Genomic DNA, 22,152 nt, shown 5'->3' on the forward strand with positions numbered 1-22,152 from the left:
GTGGGAGAAGATGGAGAATCAATTTGGCTCTGGGAGCAACTGGAAAATGTCAGAAATAAGATGTATTGTTAGCCTAACTGACTTTACAACCACTTCTTTAGTCTTAGTTTCGTACAGACATACATGACTCATAGATGACACAAGAACACTGCTGCACAAAAGCATAACACGCGAGTGAGGGTAATTACTATGTATTAGTTTAAGCTGGTATGATTAATAAATGATTCAGTTATGAATTGTAGCATAATAATGAAAAAATACAGGAGTTGTTTCAGCTGAATCAAACAAGACCATAGCCAACTGTGGCCAGCAGAGGGAGATGTAATGTAGATTATCATTCATGAAGTTATTTCTCCTGAATGAGTTTCATTCAAAGAAACTTCAATATGTGAATCTTTGTGTATGGGGAGCCTATGCCCTGCTGCCAAAAAAAAGAAATGAATGGGAGTCTATGGGTCGATAACATTTACGTTTTGATTCTGTTTGATATGTGCCATGAATTTCATACATGTCTGTGAAATATAACGACACATGTTGATGCATAGAAAAAGGGGCTTGTTTTTGACAGGGAAAAGTTATTTTAGGTTTTGTGTGAAAACTAAGAACTCCAACTGCTTTTCTCCTGAAATTTGTCACCAAACCCGACAAGGAGAACAAGGAGAAGAAAAATGGCTGTACGTTTAGCGAGCTTCAAATTCTTCTTCCAGGATGAAAGAAGCAGTAAACGTGGAGAAAACCACAATAAATCTGGTCATAGCAACTACACTGGGGGAGAGGAGACTGCTGTGATGTCAAACATGCGACTGGTGCATTGTAGTCATTTTAAGAAGGTTTACAAGCAAATTAATCTAAAACAAATTGACAGACATAGTTGAAACACATGTCAATATTTTTCTGTTAAATTAAGGTACAATATGAATGTGATTCAGGACGTTAGGGCATTAGGTTTGGATAAAAGGACACATTAATCTGGCAGATAAAAAAAATACTGATATGTGGGCAGATTTCATTTTTCAGAGGCAAAATGGATTCTCTAATCACAGTTTGCTATGTAAAAAAACACAACGTTAATTAATGATGACCAAAACATATCAAAGATGTTTATTTTCATGTACATAAATGAAGTTGGGTATTTAGTGGTCTTTGCCATAAAATAATAGTTTAATTTATGACAAGGCTGATTATAAACTACAAATGTATGCTGGTAAAAAAAATTGTAAATAAATACATTTAATGTTTATGCCCTGTTAATAACTTCATTTCATTTATTAAGAGTAAAATACCTTTTAGTCTACTGGGAACTTCATTTTGACCTGTGGCTGCCAGCGAGTGTATGATCTGATGTGTTTGTGGTGCTGTTAGCTAGTTGCTAATAGTTCCTAATTTAGCTCCTTGGCTTAATCTTATTGAACGCAGAAAATTAAAATACATTTGTTGAGTTTAATAGTTAAGTAGTTGGTGAAGACATTCTGACTTTCCAGTTATCTCGACTATTTATGTTGGTAACACTAAATTAAAACCCCAAGCAATTTTTGAAGTTGTTTTTTTATTTTGAATGAATCTAGGGAGTGCTAATGAGTAATGTCTTGTTTAGCTTGATGAACACTGCCTGTAGAAACAACTTTCATCCAGTACAGGAAAAAAATCTGTCCTCTCTGGAGCCAGACATTACAGATTCAGAATCAGAAGGTTTTATTGTCATATGTGCGAGAAATCACAGCATTAGAAAATTGCTGCGGTACTTGGTGCAAAAAAGAAGTAAGAGTATAATCGTGATTAAATAAAGAGGCAGTACTTAGAGAAACAGCTACTATACACAAGACAGTATGGGTACTGATCAGAGCTTCTTCTTTTCCCTGATGGTAGCTCCAGTATACCACACGGTGATTGAAGAGGTGAGGATGGACTCGATGATTTCGGTGTAGAACTACTTCATCGACTGTACTGGCAGGTTGAATTTCTTCAACTGCCTCAGGAAGTACATCCTCTCCTGGGCCTTTTTTATGACAGAGGTCATGATGGGCTCCCACTTGAGGTCTTGGATGATGGTGGTCTCCAGGAAGCAACATCCACCATCATGATGAGAGTGTCAGACAGGGTTGGGGGGGGGGGGGGGGGGGTGCTTCCTAAAGTCCACAACAACCTCCACTGTCTTCTGGGCATTTAGCCCCAGGTTGTTGTGGCTGCCAGCCGTTTGACCTCCATTCTGTAGAAAGACTCATTCTTGTCAGAGATGAGTCAGATGATGGTGGTGTAGTCTACAAACTTGATAAGATTGACAGACTCATTGTTGGAGGTGCAGCTGTTGGTGTACAGGGAGAAGAGCAGAGGGGAGAGAACACAACCTGAGGGGAGCCAGTGCTGATGGTCTGCAGGTCAGAGACATTTGTCCCCAGCCTCATTTGCTGCTTCCTGCTTGTCAGGAAGTCGGTGATTCACCTGCAGATGGGGTCAGGCACGTTCATCTGGGATATATTGTCTTGGAGGAGGTCTGTAAGGATTGTGTTGAAGCCAGAGTTAAAGTTCACAAACAGGATCCTAGCATTGGTACCCAGGGAGTCCAGATGCTGCAGGATGAAAGAAAGAACCATGTTGATGGCATCTTCTACAGACCAGGGGCCTCATTTATCAAGCTTGCTTAAGCCGGGCGTACACTGTGCGACTTTTTCACTTTTTTGAGACGATTTTCCGGTCGTGCGAGAAGCCACGACATCGGGGCGAGTTTTGCGCCGAGCGGTCGTGTAGTGTACAGGGGGTTACGAGAGGTGATTAACACCACGTGACCAGCCGCCGATCAGCAGTCGTGAGGTCGCAGGGACTTCTAGTGTGTTTAATATTTCGCTCGTCCCTCGTGAGGGTATCGCACTGTTGAAGCGGCGCTGCGAGCAGCTGCGAGCAGCTACGATCCCAAAAAAAGTGTCAGAACCGCTCACGGCGCATGCGCAATCATGCATCAACGCCGGTCGCTCGCTATTTCCCTAATAACACACGCTGTTCGTTTTTGTTTCTACACGTTTTTTTTTACTCACAAAGATTGTCAAGAAAGCGTGTTTGTCGTGTTCATGTCAAATTAAACTGATCACAAAACACAGATTCACTTTCTTTATTTTGTTTTCCTCATCCAACCCCCATAAATCCCTGTGTGTCCTCCTGCAGCACTCCCGAAGGACAACGGGCAAGACAAAAAAGTCTGACGTGTTGAGTAAAAACTGCTATTTTTAGCACATTTTTAGGGCCGACGTGTTGCTACCAGACGTACAGTGTGAGCAGTCAGGTCGCATGCGAGAACTGGGTCGTACAGTGTGAGCACACGACTCGTGAGATCTGCTCTGCGAGGAAGTCGTACAGTTTGAGCTGAAGCTGAACGCTGCGAGTGAAAAAGTCGCACAGTGTACGCCCGGCTTTACGCACAAAACGGGTTTGGAAAACTGCGTAAGCAACTTTCCATGTAAACTTTGGGATTTATGAAAGAAAACTTAGCGGAAAAATGTGTGCAACTTTAAGTTGACTAAGGGCCTGGCTTACGCACATTTTGGACATGGAGAGCACCTGTAGTGCTGCTGCTGAGAAGGATACAATTATGATATCCTGCATCGTTTTCACACTGAACAAGACCCCCCCCCCCCCCACACACACACACACGCGTACACACACATGCGCGCACACTCACACACGCGCGCACGCACACACACACACACACAGCCTGAAGCACAGAATACGGAATGCAGAATGCAGAATATCAGCAGGGGGACAGATTGAGACAGATTGTCATGCGTCTGTGACAGTGTGTGTCCTGTCACTGTGACCCTACTGATCATGCATCCTGGATACTTGTACAGAGGAGATCTCTGTTTGGCTGACTGGTTAGCGTGTGTGACTTTCACCTGAGAGACTGGGGTTTGAATCCTGATTGGACCATTTTTTTTATATCCGCCACAGATCTTTCTGAAGAATTCACAACATTGACGGCTTCAGCAACGCTGTGCCACTCCGTGGATTTTCTCTTATTTGTTTTGCAAAAGCACTTCCTTTCATTTCTCCACCTCACCCACAAGTACCTCAATTTCTGCTTCTGTGAAATTGCGCTTCCTTGATCTGCCTTGATCTACGGTCATCATTGTCATTGGCAGAGCGCTACAACAAGCCGGCTTGTGTATATGCATGAGATCTACAAGGCACTTTGCAATGACTATTTATGGTAGTAAGTGGGCGTGGTGAAGGCAGGATGTGACTAAAATGCAGCTGAGAAACATTCTCGTTAGTCTCCGATTTATGAAGCGGAGATTGCATGCAGCTGTGCGTACTCCATGTTTGATAGATCACAAACCTACTTGGCGTAAGTACTTTTTTTCTTTTTTTTTTTTTTGCTGAGCTTAAGTACGGTTTTAGTGAGGATTCTACGCAATGTTTGATAAATGAGACCCCTGCTGGCTCTGTAGGCAAACTGCAGGCGGCCCAGGAGGGGCTGTGGGGGTCTTAAGGTGGGGGAAAACCATGTGCTCAAAGGACTTCATGACCACAGACATCAGAGCCACAAATCTGTAGTCATTGAGTCCACTGATCATTGACTTATTGGGGACTGGGTCTATGATGGAGATCTTGAAGCAGGCAGGCAGGCACATGAGTTGTCTTTGGTAAGCAGTTGAAAATGCCTGGAAACACTTCAGCACAGTGTTATTGGCAGGAGATACACCATCAGGTCCAGGGGCTTTCTGTGTACTTAGAGTTTTGAATTGCTTCTTCACATCTGCCCCATAGGGTTGTGGTGGAGGTGTGTGAAGTGAGGACCTCCTGGGTGAGGAGGAGGGTGCTGAAGGTAAATGATGGTGATGGCTCTGGGGTGGGGGATGGGTCACCAATATCTCCATTATTGGGACTGGAAGAGGTGTGAGACCTGTTTGATGGCTCATCAAACCAACAATAGAAGTTATTTAAGCTGTTGGACAAGAGCAGATTACCAGTGGAGGTGGGGATTTTGGGTTTGTAGTTTGCAATGTTCCCGAAACTTTTCCACACAGGGGCCAAGTGGTTTTCTGAGATTTGCTGCTGCATGTTGTCATGATGCTGGTGTTTAGATATGGCTACTTCTTTGCTGTACTATTTTTACTAACCATGGATTTGAAAAACTGGTCATTCAATGCGATCGATAAGATTTTTTTAACAATGAGAACGGAGCAGGGGGCTCCCACATGTCCACAGGGGACACACCCGGTGGGGTATATTTTGGATTCCCGTAAGGAGTGGAAGATCATATGCCTCTCCCAGCTGTCCATTGAGGATATCGAAGATGTGTGGATATTCGGCCTGATGATCACTGGATTTCTCCTGATTGGAGTGGGAGGATATCTGGTTTTCTGGAAATTTGGGAAGACGGGAGCGATTGGAGGGCGACCCGCACCCACGGAAAGCACCGTCCATGTGGAGACTTCTCAGACTGGGACGTTACTCGAGGTGAATCGTAAGCTGGACAACGTTCTAGCTGTGATACTGGTATTAGTGCACAAAATGGATGTCATCTCGAAGAGAGTCACCGGACGGTATGGACAAGTTAAAAAACCCCAAATTGGCTTCACTGAAGGACTGGAATGATCAGTTTAAAGACTGAAAGCAGAGAGGAAAATTATCTCAACCTGACCCAAACAAAGTCTTGTTATCTGAATCTGACGCCCTGGTAGCCTTGAGCTGCAAGCAACTAAAACCCCCACGAAGGAATGCAGACAGATGCTGTGGACCCCCCCCCCCCCCCCTTTCAGATTGGTGGACTTCAGCCTGGCGAGGTCATCAATCTGTAGGAGTCAATGTACTCTTTGATTCTCCCAAGATCTCCCACCTGTGACTGTAAAGTGGATGAGCGCCATAGATGGCTGCTCTCGCTGGGAGAAACAGGATCCCAGCCCCCACCCCCCCACCCCCCACCCCCCCACCCACCCCCACCCCCCCGCCTTTCTATTGGAGTCTCATTTTATGTTGTGTTGTCTGAGGTCTGTTGCATATCTGTTGAGATGTTTCTTTGCAGAGCAAAGCTGTCCTCCTGCTGGAGAGAAACTCTGAAGTGCCTTTTTTTCCCTCCACCTGAACCAATCCTCATGTAACCCTCTTATCTCTATTAAGGTAGCGCGACTCAGGTTGCGAATGACCACAGTCACCAATTCTTGTCATGTGTCTTGCCCATGTATGTCTGATCTCTGAATTGTGTGTACTGAAACTCTAATTTCCCTCTGGGATTAATATAGTATTGATTGATTGATGATTGATTGATTGATTGATTGATTGATTGATTGATTGATTGATTGATTGATTGATTGATTGTTTTTTCAGCATGAAAAATTAGTATGTGGCGTGAGATCGCACAAGATAAGTCAAATCTGTGTGCTTCACGCTCATTGCGTGAGAGCTGCCTGCCATAAACTTTGACTGTATGACTGTAATTAAAATAGTTAAAATGCACAAATTGTCTGCAGATTACTGAGAACCATATGCTGCAAAGGAAAGGTATGGGGGTCTAAGAAAATGAAATCATATTCCTATTTCATTTTCACCTTTGAACTTTGGAAACTATTGTCTTCTAATTAGGCACTAATCTAAATGTAATTTTCTCTTTTTGCTTTTAATTTCTGCAAACGTTTCTGTGTGGAATCCCGCATAAACTCTAAAATCCTATAAATATATTTTCTGAGGCTGCTCTCAAAGCAGCCGTGTAGGTAATATAAAGATGATTGTAATGGTTGATGTATAAGTCTACAAAGAATTTGAAAACACTATAAGGTAGATTGTCATGTGGCCCTGTCGACTTTTGTAACAAAGCCTTTCTGTTACAAGTCATTTTGTTCATTCAGCATGTTTCATCCAACTGCATTACACTTATTTTTTAACACAGCAAAAGGGTCATTTTAATCTTGTTTTTGCTGATAAATGGAGAAGGAAGTGACACAACCAACATCGGCAAAGCTCTGAGAAAGGCTACAATGATAGTTGAAACGTCAGCAAAACAATTTAAAAAATACCACTTTTGCTTTGGAAAACATGTTTGAGGAAAAGTTAACTCTGGGATGTGAAGGGCACCCTGCCCTTTACAGTTGAGGAAAAGAAGAGGGGAGAGGTTGACAATGCACTTCACTACACCTGTAACCTACTGTATAAAGAGTTTTCTTTAGCTCTTAATGCAGTTCAGTCCAACATTTTAATTTGTCCTAAGACTTTGCATAAAAAAGAATAACAAGATAAAGTTTAATGGTTCTTTTCATTGCTTTCATTTACATTGTTCTCACAGGAAACAAAATACTATTTATTTTTACTACTTTTTAAAAATGTTTTTCAAAACGGAAACGGAACTATTTGTTCTTGGTCAAGTTTCCTTACGACACGATTTCGCAGAACACGCGTTGCAGGGAGAAGCCGCGGATTTGAGTTTTGCAGCTAACAAGCTAACACGTACTGTGTAATGCACAGCTTTGTCTGTTTATGGGAATGTTTCACTTCTAACACTCAGAACGTCCAGTTTTTGTATGAATCAACATGAACCTTGACAGGCTCAGAAAGCGAGTGCGGCAGTACATTGACCAGGTGAGAAGTCCAAGTATGTTTTTTTAATTTATGTGGCGCTAATTGATGCTAGCTTTTTACTAGCTTAACAAACCTTCAGTGGGCTTCCCATTCACTCAAATGAAAAGCGATGTACACATCGGATTGATAAAGAAATGAATGATCTTTACCTGTGTGCTTGTTTTCAGCAACAATATCAAAGTGCTCTGTTTTGGGCCGATAAGATAGCATCACTCTCTCATGGTGAGTAAATGGCTTTTAACCAGTAAAGATCACACGTTATTTGTTCCTCTAGTAATTATAAAGTATATAGCTTTTTTGTCTGCCGCATTGTTAGTTTTCTTTCTGACTTGCAGTCTTAAAATGGTCAACTTAATCCTGGAGTTGTGATTTGGACAAAATAATTGTTTATATAAATCGAAACGGAACTTCAGAAAAAGAGCTCAGATAGTGTGAGCAATGCATATTTTCTCTTCCTCTCTCTCTCACTTGCAAATATATTTAACCCACGTTGCTTTGATTTTCTCCCCCCTCTCTCGCATTTGAGGCATTTCATTCAGTGCTAAAGGAAGTAGTGTCATAACTGCATTACAGCCCATGAAAGCACTGATAGATTTATTAGCACATGAAGTCTTTTACTGTTTAGTTTACTAGTTTGTTGGTAGTCCAGGCATAGACTCTGGGTCTAGGTCTTCAATCCATAATTTGGCACTAGCACTGTCACTTTTAGGTCAACTTATTTATTTTATAAAGTAAAATGGAGAAACGTAGATTGACAGTGTACATTTGAGCTGTTTTCACATGCATTGTTCTACAGTCTCAAATTTTTCTAAATGGATCTTCTGTGGGTGGACAGTTTTCTGTCACAAATCATCCTCCCACTTTATCCTGTTTTCATGTGTGGTAGCACATCTTCTGCGTTTAGCCGCATACTGTCATTTAATTTTTCTTGGCATCTGGAAAAACATCTCAAGGGCCTTGTGGTCTGATTACAGAATCACTTTAAATTTTAATAGAGGAAGACTGCAGGAGGGAGCGGTAAAATACAGGGGATCCCCAGCAAAAACAAGAAACTTTACGAGTCTGATGAAACCCGCTGATTTTCCATCAGGCAGTCACGGGGCAGCTCCAACTAACAATTCATTTGTAAATATTTTGCATATTTATTGCAAAATCTAATTTTTCTGCTGCTTTATTGCTGCAACAAGGTTTTATTAATCAAAAAATGATTATACCTTTTGTTTTACTACAGCATTGGTAAGCTTCCTGTGCACAGATTATTAAGGATGCTTGTTTCAGCTGTGAGATTAGAAAATAGGGTCAATGATAAAAAAACAAGTTTGTCATGAACTCCATGAAAACTTTCTGAAAACCCACAAATAGTATCTTTTAAACGGTTTTGTTACTGACAGATTTTTGTGAGTTTAGAAAAGAAGCAGATGAGAAAGCATGTCCAACAATTTTGTTTTTCGTCAGACAATATTAGAACATGTCAGTAATGTCTGAGGTGTTTTTTTATAAAAACTGTATAATTAACACTCCTGGACAGGGTAGGAATTACACAATTCTGGGGGAACCCAGTGATGGGGGGATGTTCTGTTTTGCCTTGGCCCCCAAAATACCTTGAAACAGCCCTGGGTGTGTGGCTGAGTTTTGAAGATGATCTGATTCAGATAATCTGAACTGTATCAAATGTATAAATATTACATGTGTATAACTTATTGTTTTATAAAACGCGTAGTGGAGATAAATCTACCTACATTTTACTTTCAAACACGTAGCTTTGTTTTCTTGTTTTTATTTAACTATTTTCCTGTCCTGTCTGTCTCTCATCTTCCTTCATCTCCTCTAAACTCTCCAGAAAAACTGCTGCTTGGATTCTTACTTTTTCACCTCATCAGTTAATTTTGAGCAGATCAAAGGGATCTCCTGACCGCAAAGCGGAGTGTGCATTTCGATATTGCGTCAGTGAGGTGAAATCACCGCAGCACACGATGACGGAGCGATTAACAGACAGAATATCAGAGGATAAACAGATATGAACGATCATGTGTTAATAATAATGTTTTGTTGCACCACCTTGAGAATGTATCATGTGCCGGACGCACCAACGATCAGCGCTCTGCATCCTCTCCGCTCCACAGAATCCCGCTACGCTGAGAGTCCATAAATATTGTAATACAGGCAGAAGCTGGATCTTTTCCTGAAATATATCTAGCCCCCCATAACTTGATCCCTGCTCCTGGATGAAAAACCGGACATTTTGATCAATGTTGGAAAACCTCCCGGACGCCCCGGACAGACAGTGAAAAGTGGGCATGCCCCGGGGAAAGAGGATATATGGTCACCCTGACATAAATAAGTGACGCTTAGCCTGGCAGGGGGAGGAAAACCTGGCGGGCTGCAAACAAAAAAGCATTATATCTACTGCTACCTTTCTAATTTGAACTCAGTAACGTATGCTGTAACTTCACCCTGCCCTGCCTCCTCCTCCTTGCTGCCTGCCGCCTGTGATCACAAGCAACAACAGAGTAGTTCCCGCTGCTTCTTTGGGAAACAGCGTAAAAAAAAAAAACTCGGGATATTGTAGGCGTGGCGCTTGGATTTCAGCCGTGGCGGGCCGCTATGGCAACGCCTATGTAAGGGAAACACTGCTCTCAACAACATTTTAGCAGAAAATGATCACCTCTGCCTCTTTGTTTGACACACAGAGGACCCCCAGGATATCTACTGGCTCGCTCAGTGCCTTTATCTCACCTCACAGTACCACAGAGCCTCACACGCCCTCCGGTCACGAAAGCTTGACAAGGTAGGTAATATTGAACTGGTTAGTGAGTGATGAGATTGGAGTTTAAACACATTCCTATTTTTGTTTGTAAAAATAACTTCATAATAATTTAATCTACATAATTTATCTTGTTGCTTTTATCCATACAGTTATATGGAGCTTGTCAGTATCTTGCTGCTAGGTGCCATGTAAGTCAAAAAGAAGTTTGTTATTCCATTTTCTAAGTATTCCAGTCTATACCGTATTAAATATTAAAACACAAACATGGTATGATTATCATCTCTTTAGTATGCTGCCAAAGAGTTCCAGCAGGCCTTGGACATCCTGGATGCAGAGGAGCCAGCTAATAGGAAGCTACTTGAGCAAAGGGGGAAGGAGGACGGTGGGACAGAGTCTGCAAAGGACTGGGACATGTCTCCAGCTTCTGTAAGCTTTGGTGTCATTGTTATGATGGTTTGTCTAGTCTACCTACCATTATTTTTTTTATTTCACAATGCTTAATAGAAAATTTTGCATAAAATGTTCTTTTAAAATATTTGTCATCTTGTTGAAGATTGATGAATATTTTGTTAACCCCTTTTAGCCTGTACTATGAAAAATGTTTAAATGTAACTTTTTAAACCTAGCTACGTGCTGGCTAATGTTAAAACTAGGAATGCAAGAAAATATCGATATAGCAATATATCGCGATATTTTTCCTGCGATATTATATCGATGTTCAAAAGCTGTGTATTGATTTTTTTGGGAAGAATTTACGTGCAAACATTTGTGTATTTTCTTTTCTTTTGGTGCAAATCAAATGCCATCCGCTAGTCAGCAGTAGGGTGCAGTGGAGTTGCTTTCCACCACTGAAATGTAAATCCCTCTATTATGGTTCAGATACCTCATGTTAATCGTGTTAAGAATCAGTTTGGACCATTTATTGAATTTTCTTATAATAATTTTAGCCTAAAAAAATCGCTATAATTGTCCGACTGAATATCGTATCGTCTCCCCTGTATCGTGATAAGTATCGTGTCGCCAGAATTTCACCAATACACATCCCTAGTTAAAACAACATTTTATTGTGTAATCAAATTACAAAAACAACATTATTGAAGTCATAAAACTGTCCCTTTCCACCGGGGGGCAGTAGACATATAGGACTATTTATGGTTTTTGGTGAATTCTCATCTAGTGCTGCAACAACAAATTGATCAAATCTAAAGAATTTGATGAAGAAAGGCGTTGGCAACGCTTTTCGTCATCGATTCGTGTTGTGCAACTTTTTTTTGTGTTATGCAACCTTTAAGTAACAGTCAATGCGTGCAGCTCATCTGATGTGTCAGCAGAGCAGACCGAGGCAGATCAGAACGCAAGACACAAATATGTTGCACGTGTAATTATTGTGTAAGGAAGATGCCTTTTACTGGCACACGCTGTGCTAATCTAGGTTCTGTGGAGGAAAGCAGAGAAACCAGCAGACACAGAGGCAGAAACAGTCCAGTTTGCTATCAAAGGTGTAGCTACAAGCAGATTAGCTAATGCTAGCGGGTAGCAGGCTCACGATTAAGTGGGTTCCAAAAAACACGATAGTTGTGAAACTAAAATCTAAACTCTACAAGCGGAAGAGAAGTCCCCCATCATCATCCTGTTCAGAAGCTGTCTGCAACGCTACGGAGCAGAACCAGCGCCGCTGCAGTCAGGTTGCTGCTAGGGGTTGTATGAACTAGTCGACTTCACGGCTCTGTAGTGACTTTTTATGCCTGTCATCGACTAGTCACTGTCACGTGATAATGACTGACAAGATGCAGTCCTGGGAAAAGACAGCAGGTGATGAGCCCCTGCGCGTCGGAAGGCGGAGGCAACGCGCTGTGCTAGAGCGTCGGTACTGACGCCCGCGGTAAAACGGACATTTAACCAAACTGTGACCATTTCCCTCTTGCAATTTAACCTTCCCCTCACCCCATCCTAATCTTAACCAGTTTGCACATGCAAAGCTCTGATTGTTGACGCGCTCCAGACATCTGCGTCCTGAGCACCGCCAAATCAGGTGTCGCCACCTCAAAAACAAGTTAAACACGCGATCGTTCATGTCGGCTCATTTCCTTTAATGTTTTCTGTCTGTCATTTGTGCCTGATGCGTTTCGCTGTTGCGGAGCCAGGCGCATCACCTGTTTTGTCCTCCGGTGACGCACCCCCAAGATTCCACTATCCGCTCCGCTCCGGCACGAATTCCGCAGTAAAAACGGTCCCGTTGTAGTCGGCCGGCGAGCAGCTGCACTCTGCTGTTTTTGTGGTCGGTAGATCTTTTAGAACTGCAGTTCAAAGGTAACTCATAAGGTGAATATATATGAACCCATGTAGCAGTTTTTCTTTAGGAGTGAGAGGAGATGCAGGAAGATAATAAACAGACAGGACAGAAAAATAGTCAAATAAAAACAAGTTAGTTTTTGTACCTGGTGGTTGCAACAAACAGACACCATTGAAGGTAATCAGAAGTGAGGAACAGAAAATGAAATAATTATTTTAATATTTAGAGCAGCAGGAACACTGAGAGGCTGCAGGCGCATCAGTGAGTTTGCGGCCGCTGCGCAGGGGGAGGGGGGAGAGGGCTGAAGCAGAAACTACCGTTGTTAAAAGAAATGTGTTTAACTTTGAAAATGTGGGCACAATTTTAATTGTCAAAAACTCCAGCGAACCTACCGACCCCCCCCCCCCCCTGTGCTGCTTCAGGTGTATGACGTCATCGACGACTAGTCAAAGTCGACTCGATTTTCATTACTTGACTGTCGACTTTAAAAAAAATTAAGTCATGCAACCCCTAGTTGCTGCTTCACGTCTGCTCTGCCCAACACCACTCCACTGAAGGAATACGGCAAGCTACTGTAGCATAAGTTTAATGATAACTAAACTTTTTTTTTCTGATCAGTTTTTTTTTTTCTTTTGCACTCAAGTCCTAATAATTAGATTTTGAGAATCTGCGGCTACAGAGTATCGATCTGATACTTCAATAAAGAAAGTGAAGAAACCGATCCAGGATGTTTCTTATTTTGTTTAATGAACTTTATTTTAACATTTAACAACTCTGTTAACAAACAGAACACAATCATGTTCTGTTGGCAGAGTAACTGAAGGAGAGAAAAAAGGTTTCCCTTGCAATTTAAAAAAATTCCCGATTAATCGAGTCGAGACCCCGTCCGATTCATCGATGATCCAAATAATCATTTGTTACAGCCCTATTCTCATCCTCATTATCCCACTTTAAGGCCTGAAGTAGTTTATAGGAAACTGACAATAATCTACTTCTAGGCATTTACTCTTTGTTTATTTTCTCCTTTACTCTGGTAAACTGCAGATCAGTAGCTCCATCTGCCTCCTGCGGGGTAAGATCTACGATGCCATGGACAACAGGCCTCTGGCAACCTCCAGCTACAAAGAGGCCTTGAAACTAGATGTGTACTGCTTTGAAGCCTTTGACCTTTTGACTTCCCACCACATGTTGACGGCACAGGAAGGTGCGGTTAATCTGTTCAAATCATGTGGCTTTTTGTTTTTGTTTACCGTGCAGCAGCAGCAGCATTCAGAATTTTACCATTTCAAGAAAACTTTCTGCTCTTTTTTCAGAAAAAGACTTCCTCGGGTCACTTAACCTTAATCAGCAGTGCACAGAGGAAGAGGAGGAGCTGCTACACTTCCTTTTTGAAAATAAATTAAAGAAGGTAACATCTTTTTTCAAAGGAACATTTGTTTTCTATGCGTACAAATATTTTAAACTGTAAAATGTAATAATTGTGCATTTTAATGGTGAGTGGACAATTAACAGCCCTTTATCAGACAAAAAATTACAATAATTTAAATTTGACTGTTAAATATTTTAACAAAACTGCAGAAGAGTTATCCCAGCTTTCCACGGGATGTGTAAGCAACACTTGACATGCGTGAAGTGCAGTACACGTGGAAGAGTCATCGTTATACTCAATGTTTTTTTTTTCCTTCTGACAGCGCGTATAATTTACATGTCAGGTTTATATTTTACATGCCGCACTTCTAGAATGCATCAAGCTCAGTAGTTCAGATCAAGCCAGACAGGAAATGAAATACTGGAGCAGTGTAAAGCATCCAAAAAATTTCTAAATTAAAGATGCATGCAGATATCCTGTTGCCCAACCATAAAAGCAAGTTAGCAATAGCATTACCGCCTTGGTGGAGGTAAAAAAACAATAAAGAAAATAAACTGCGATCTTATAGGTGCTGCCATTTTTCTTATAGTGTAATATTTTTCTCTTTCTGACTCTGGCAAGGCTAAAATCTTTATTTCAGCTTCGCCTATTATAAAATCAATTAGCACTTTTTGTATGGAGCCATAATGTTAACTGATGCTTAAATTGTGGTTTAGCTCATTGTGACCTTGCGGTACGTGGGTCTGATTTCTCTGTAGTTCCAAAATCACTTTTACAGTGGTAAGAGCTAGCGGTCGACCGATATTGTTTTTTCTATTGCCCATACCGATATGTAGGAGACATGGTCAGCCGATGAGCGATGTGTACTGCCAATTTTCAGAGGTTTTACATCTTATTTTCATGCAAAACTCACTGACAACATCAGTTTCAGTTTTTGACCTCTGAATTTAACTAACTGTTAAATCTGCACTTTGTGAACTGCTCAGTGTTAAAGTCAGGCACCTAATTAGTATTAATTAGATTGTATTAGTGAATTTAAATTTGAAATTAAACTCTGCAACAGCACTGGGCTGCCCTAATAATGCGCCTCACTAAAAATCGGCTTGACTGAGGACAGAAATCGGCTGATGCCGATGTATAAAAAAAGGTAAATATCGTCTACCTCTAGTAAGAGCTCAGATTCGCTTTTACAGATTGATCTATGAACGGTTATAGAAAGACGAGTTAAAACTATGTAGTTGATGCTATGATACTCATCAATATTGTATTGTAGTATAAAAATACCTTGTAATACGTTTGCATAAGGGCCTTTATGTGGTTTCATAGCCGTCCAATCGTTGCTCTGAGAGCGAAGACACATAAACTGTCCTTTTCTGTCTCTGCAGTATAACAAGCCCAGTGATCTGGTGGTGCCAGAGATGGTAAACGGTCTTCAGGACAACTTGGATGTAGTCGTGTCTCTTGCTGAGAGGCACTATTATAATTGTGATTTCAAGATGTGCTACAAACTCACAGCCATGTAGGTGTCCTCACATTTCATCCTTTTTTTTTCCTTTTGGTGAAATATTAAGTTTAATGATAACTAATGTGTGGTTGGTATTGTTATTGGCAGCCTTTTAGCTGTGCATCTACATATAAAGAGTTAAACAAGTTACTTAAAAGTCAGACTCTTGTTTTTTTTCCTTTAGGGTGTTGGTAAAAGACCCTTTCCATGCCAACTGTTTACCAGTTCACATAGGAACGTTGGTGGAGCTCGGTAAATCAAATGGTAATCCACCCAAAATAAATAAATACATAAAAAATCTGGAATTCTCGGCTTTTGTTTTTGATCAGTTTTTTTTTTTTTCATCTCTGCAGAGTTATTTTACCTCTCACACAGACTTGTTGACTTGTACCCCAACAACCCGGTAAGCGTTTTGTTTTATTTACCTTTTTGCAGAAACATACTCTTAACTGTCTTTCATAACCAGTTGAACCTTTTACCAGGTATCCTGGTTTGCCGTTGGGTGCTACTATCTCATGGTCGGCAGCAAAAATGAACACGCCCGCCGATACCTTAGGTAATTTTGTTAGAAAGATGTAAGGCCATATTACTGAACTTGCACCTTCAGGTTAATGCTAACCTCCTGTTGTGAATTTCCTGCAGCAAAGCCACGACCCTGGAGAGAACCTACGGTCCTGCGTGGATCGCCTACGGCCACTCGTTTGCTGTGGAGAGTGAACACGATCAAGCCATGGCTGCCTACTTCACTGCTGCTCAGCTGATGAAAGGGTTAATGAACGAATTAGGGCTGCAGCTATCGACTATTTTTGTAATCGAGTACTCTATCGAATCTTTTATTGATTAATCAAGTACTCTAATAAATTACCCTTTTGCGTTTGTAAACCATTATATCACATAGCATGTTATAAAATATGAAAGACCTCTTGCAATGAGCACGCAATTGCCAGTTATTCTTCAAGTTTTATTCAAAATTAGTTTTCAAAACTTCAGCACTTCAACTTTACTTCACAGTAAACAAATGTCTGTGCAAAAAATAGGTATACCACCTGAGCCGATTTTCCCCTCGTGTGAGAATCTACTAGCTTGCAAGCCAGACAAAAACTAGGAGGATAACTGTTGAAGTAGCGCTGGGAGCGGCTGCGGCCCAAACAGCACTAGAACCGCTCACGGCGCATGTGCTAACATGGCTCGCCAGCTATTTCCCTATTAACACACGTCCGTTTTAATTTCTACACTTTTTTTTCTCACACAGTAACAAGGATTTTCGAGAAAGCATGTTTGCCATGATTATGTCAAGTTATACTGATCACAAAACATTTATTTACTTTCTTTCATTTTCCTCCACCACTCATAAATACCTGTGTCCTCCTGCAGCAATCCCGAGGGACAACAGACGTCAATAACAACGCAATAAAAAGTCTGACGTGTTGTAAAAACTGCTATTTTTAGCACATTTTTAGGTCCGACGTGTTGCTACCAGTGTGAGCTGAAAACTGAGTGCTACATACGAAAAACTCGCACAGTGTCCAGAATATATAGCGGACCTCCGAGTCCGCTTGCAGAAGTGACATTTACATGTGGATGTTTCCTGGTCAGGTGCTGCAGCATGGAGGATGTGGTGTTGTGGCAGGCTAAATGCATTTTACAGTATTTACACTGGACTACGTTTTCCGCCTTACGTTTTAAGTTTGACCAAAAGTCAGCAACTTTCTACGATATCTTAAAAAAAAAAAACCTCCTGAGTACATCCAGATTACCTAGACTAGGGCTGTTTTTCCTTATTGTGCTGACAACTAGTGATGGCGAGATGAAGCGTCATGATGAGCTGAAGCTTTCCATCCGACTGGTCAACTCTTGATTTGAGGCGCCAAGGTGCTTCGTTTGCTCTATTGCGCCATCAGTTGGACGATTCAAGTAAAACTGTAAACCTTTAAACTGAGGAAATAAATGCTTATGATGGCAATATATTCTTAATATCATCTTAAACTGTCCTTTTAATATACGGTCTGGTCCAAAATAGAGAGAAAACTAACAGGACTTGGGGTTTCGACAGCACAATGTGACGAGGGAATCAGCGGTGTGTGGCTGCCCCTTTTATTTAGAATCCAGCACGAGCCAGTTCCTGGATTGATCACGCGGCACGGACTGCCAACGAGGCCTCAAACGTCACTGCTTACGTAATCAACACAAGCCTCGATACGCGCTTCACAAAAAAATCTTCCTGTATACCTGAAGCACACTTCGAAGCGTTGACACATCACTACTGAGAACCTCTCACACCAGTGGTGTTCTGTTGCTAAATACGCGAGTGTGTAATGAATGGAGTACCCCTCAGAACTGTGGCGGTTTGGTGAGACCGACATCCGGATGGTTCAGTAGTTGCTTTCGGTTTGAGCCGTGCTATTGGCGGAGGTTTTCAAATAAATGCAAGAGAACCACTTTATTCTTTTTTTTTTTTATCGCCAAAAGATATTTATAGCTATACTATGTTAGAACGTTGTTAAGAGGCATGAATATTTTTTTAACTAATTTGTTTTCTAAATTTGCAATAGCCACTTTTAAATGGTTTGAGTTTAACTCACTGAGAGTTAACAAAACCTAAATTACAGAACTTGGGACAAGTTCAAACTGAGAGCAAAAATTTTGTATAGCAACTGATAATAAACTCTTTTAGTTATTTATTTCATGCCTAAAAAGCAAACAGGCTGAAGTATCAGAGGATTTATTCCTTTAGGACAGGGTTTTAGAGTTAGAATAACAGAATTAGGCCTCATAAACAGCGTCTTTACACAACTGTATAAAGTTAGAAGTTTTTAGCTTTGTGAGGTGTCACCTGTCTCAGATGTAAGTTTATTTTGTTCGATGTTTTTAATTTACTATGAATGTGGATTGTTTATTTGTTTTTTCTATAGCTGTCACTTACCCATGCTCTACATTGGACTGGAATATGGTCTGACCAACAACTCTAAACTGGCAGAGCGTTTCTTCAGCCAGGCTCTCAGCATCGCTCCAGAAGACCCATTTGTCATCCATGAGGTGGCGGTGGTTGCGTTTCAAAATGGGGAGTAAGTTAATTACTGCAAACACACAAAGACAGCATGCTAAGAGGTCATGGTGTTGTATAAATGTTACCACAAATAGATGCTGCCAAGCTGTGTTTTTTTTTGTTAAAGTAGGTCTGTTTTTAACTATTGGTCCTGATGCAGTCACTATGGCAACAAAATGATTGATAGTTCAGTTAATTGTTCCTCAACTGTTGTTTCAGTGGACAGAAAGATTTGCATGAAGCTGATGTCTGTAACACCATAGTGTTTGATGTATTCTGTAATAAACTAATATGTGGTAAGAGTGCTTCTTTGCTACTGTTGCAGCTGGAAAACAGCAGAAAGGTTATTTCTTGATGCAATGGAGAAGATCAAAGCCATAGGGAATGAGGTAAGGGATCATTTGGTGGAGTCATTGTGTTTTTAACACAGGTGGTTCTACAGAAGAATGATTGTTTTTGTTTTTTACTGTCTTGTTTACTCAAGGTTACTGTGGACAAGTGGGAGCCCTTGTTAAATAACTTGGGTCACGTGTGTCGAAAACTGAAGTAAGTTTGTGTTTACGTCCGATTAATTTGAATTAAAATCCCATGTGGACTTTAACGCTTTACTTTTTGCTTAATGCCGTCAGAAGCACCCACTCTAAGAACCTGCAGATTTTATTTTATTTCTAATTAAAAAAAAAGTGTTTTACCAGAATCAGAAGCAAAAGATCCTGTTGGACGTCCAAATGGGGTGTCAGAGTAGGATCTCTAAAAACACAGTAAACCACTAATGCACTTGTTGTAGAACTGGGATAGTTGGTGACGCGAGTGGAGAAATAGTGAGTTCAAGTCAGAGCTGCCACAAACGGCTATTTTAATACTCGACTAATCGTGTCGTGCAAAAGTATAGTTTATTGCACCAGGATTGTCTAATATACCCATCAATAGCTTCTAGTTTGAAGTGTGATCACTTATGTGCCATCTAATAATAAAGACAAGATGATAACTTATCAACTTTTAATTAACTTTGTAGCCTGTTCATACAAATGTTACAGTCAAATGCAGATAGGCACCTAAAACAAAAATGCATAGTACACAAAATGACTTGTGCTCACAAATGTATCCAGCTAAAATAATCTTTCTTTGGCTTTGTAACAAACTCATCCGTTGTAGAGTAGGGTTGCTTTTTATAACATTGTAACGTAGCGGGATAAAATAAATCACTAGCATTTGTAACATTAGCGCTACAGTTGTTGTTACACCAATGAGTACAAGTAACTGTTGATGTTAGCAGCTAACGAGGTAATTAGCTTACAGAGGTGACTGTTCGTTCTCTGCCATGACATGCATCGCCGATGTGCTCCTGTGAAAGGAGAGTTTCACTTTGCGGATTATGCACTCTACGTGCCTTTCTTTTGTCTTTGTAAAATGATCCTAAACTTTTGAGCCACGTTGCTGACTCCTCATGATGTTTTCTTTTTACGGTGATGATTCCAAAGCTGATCTGGAGGCCCACTGCTGTGCATGTGCTTCAAGCAGAAAGCAGCCGCCGAAGTCGAACTTTAAAAAACGCTCAGAATAAACAATGTCGACGACTATTACATTTATTCTCGACTATTTTGTTTGTTGGCGTCATCGCGACAAATCGACTAATCGTGGCAGCAATAGTGAAAGCTGTTTTTTATATGATGCAACATTTAAACGTAGATGATTTTTCATTATTTGTAACTTATAGAGTACTGTGTTATAAATGGAATGTGTGACTTGCATTGTTTTATTACTTTTGACTAGATAGCACTCTGCACGTCATCCAACTGGACACCGGTGCTCAACAGCTGTGGAACTGTCTTTCTCCACTAGTGATTTGTTTCACCAAGAATGGAGTTAAACTCCAACTGAAATATATTTAACTCGTTTTTTTGCTAATATTTGCCTATTTAGAGTTGACTTTGTATTCATATTTGTCATTTTTAATTTTGTAGAAAGTACGAGCAGGCTCTGGAGTACCACCGTCAAGCCCTGGTGTTGATCCCGCAGCACGCCTCTACTTATTCTGCAATAGGATACGTGCACAGCCTCATGGGAGACTTTGAAAGTGCCATTGACTATTTTCACACAGTAAGTTTACAAAATATGATTTGGCCTATTTCAGTCCTCTACATGCTTGTACAAACAATATAATGTCACCGGATTAAAAAGATGAAAGCATGAACTCATGAATCAGTGAAAATAGTTTTTAATGATGCTCATGCTTTTAGGTGTATTGCTGTAATGCTAGATGCAGTATAGAGAATGGATTCTGATTTGATGTTTCTTTCCCGTGACAGGCACTAGGACTGAAAAGGGATGACACTTTCTCCGTGACCATGCTCGGTCATTGCATTGAGATGTACTTCGGTGACACAGATTCCTATATCGGTTGGTTTTGTATTGGTGTTTTAGAATACATTCAAGTACTTTTATGTCCTCAAATATCAGGTAAAAAACATCAAAAACGCATGTAGTGCTTCTAGGGTGTGAAGCGGTTGTGAGTACCTCCGGTGCTCTTCAGGTTAGGGATACAAGCAATACCAAAAAAGAAAAGGTTCTGAGAAGTAAGCCGACTAACAAACATGTCTTGTCCCGACGAAGACCAGTGTGGCTGAAACTAGTAGACATTGGTTTATTTGATTAGCCATGGAATATTAAAGGCTTTGAAACTATTTTTATCCTCCTGAGAGCCTCAGATAATTTTCTATTTTTGTAAACTATAGTTCTTGTTCATCTTATTTATTTTTTTGCACATTTATGTTGAAGTTAAATCAAATGACATTTGATTACATTAATATATGACTACACCAAATATTGACAGATTTTGGTCTAACTTAAAAAAAATAGGATAAATTAGATGTTTAAGCTATTATTTTGTATTGTAGCGATTTTAATGTGTTTTTTTTTTTTTCTTTTTTTCTGTGTTTCCTCCAAAGGCACAGACATAAATGACAAGGTGCGAGGCAGCTTGACCACTCCGGCGCTGATGAAGATGTTGAACACATCAGAGTCTGGTGAGCTTCCAGCTGAGCCAAGGTTGGATGAGACGAGCGTGACGCCACTGGAAACGCCCGTATCCAATCAGGACAAGATGATGCTGGAGACGCCTCTTCGGCTCTCATTGACCCTTGAGTGTGACATGTACGAGAGCGACATGATGCTAGACACCCTATCAGACACCAGCACGTGATCTTATCCTGTGAGGAGGTGGAACTGCTGTAGTAACAGGTTGTCATGGATGCAAGTACCCAAGCCCAAAGGACATCAACCAACCCACATGTTCAGCAGCTGTCCTTTCCCCCTTTGTGCACTATGTAGTGGTCTTAAACAAAGATACAGTGAAGGTTTTGAACGGAGATTTGTGAATTTGTATCCAGTACCCATTGTATACCATAAGAATTAACAAGAATGCACTTTAAAAGGGGGTGTATGAACACATGCCTTGTTTAAGAGGTTGAATGTGTTTAGTCTTGGGCTGAAACACTGGAAACACGTGGCCCCCTGCCTCCTGTTTTTCAAACACAGCCACGTACCTCACATCACATGTTAAAGATGATATCACTTGTTACTGCCTGAGGCAGGACCCTCCCTGCTGCTT

The 22,152-nt window shown here is 40.8% G+C and overlaps 1 protein-coding gene across 1 annotated transcript; it reads left to right on the forward strand.

Moving 5' to 3' along the window:
* Positions 1-7,371: 7,371 nt before the first annotated feature.
* On the forward strand, positions 7,372-21,974 carry cdc16 (cell division cycle 16 homolog (S. cerevisiae)). The gene is made up of 18 exons (XM_015965976.3): positions 7,372-7,563; positions 7,731-7,785; positions 10,254-10,351; positions 10,480-10,518; positions 10,619-10,756; positions 13,668-13,827; positions 13,937-14,031; positions 15,378-15,511; positions 15,681-15,760; positions 15,850-15,899; positions 15,979-16,052; positions 16,139-16,264; positions 18,409-18,561; positions 18,868-18,931; positions 19,027-19,088; positions 20,507-20,642; positions 20,852-20,942; positions 21,491-21,974. Exons 1-18 carry the CDS (start codon positions 7,516-7,518, stop codon positions 21,742-21,744), a joined length of 1,857 nt encoding a protein of 618 aa, XP_015821462.1. The 5' UTR covers positions 7,372-7,515; the 3' UTR covers positions 21,745-21,974.
* The last annotated feature ends 178 nt before the right edge of the window (positions 21,975-22,152 follow it).

The sequence above is a fragment of the Nothobranchius furzeri genome, chromosome 14 (genome assembly GCF_043380555.1).
Source record: "Nothobranchius furzeri strain GRZ-AD chromosome 14, NfurGRZ-RIMD1, whole genome shotgun sequence".
NCBI lineage: Eukaryota > Metazoa > Chordata > Actinopteri > Cyprinodontiformes > Nothobranchiidae > Nothobranchius > Nothobranchius furzeri.

Coding starts and splice junctions, on each gene's coding strand:
- cdc16 (XM_015965976.3), top strand. CDS start 7,516: ATGAACCTTGACAGGCTCAGAAAGCGAGTGCGGCAGTACATTGACCAG. Junction 7,564..7,730: donor TGCGGCAGTACATTGACCAG/GTGAGAAGTCCA, acceptor GCTTGTTTTCAG/CAACAATATCAAAGTGCTCT. Junction 15,900..15,978: donor ACTTGTACCCCAACAACCCG/GTAAGCGTTTTG, acceptor ACCTTTTACCAG/GTATCCTGGTTTGCCGTTGG.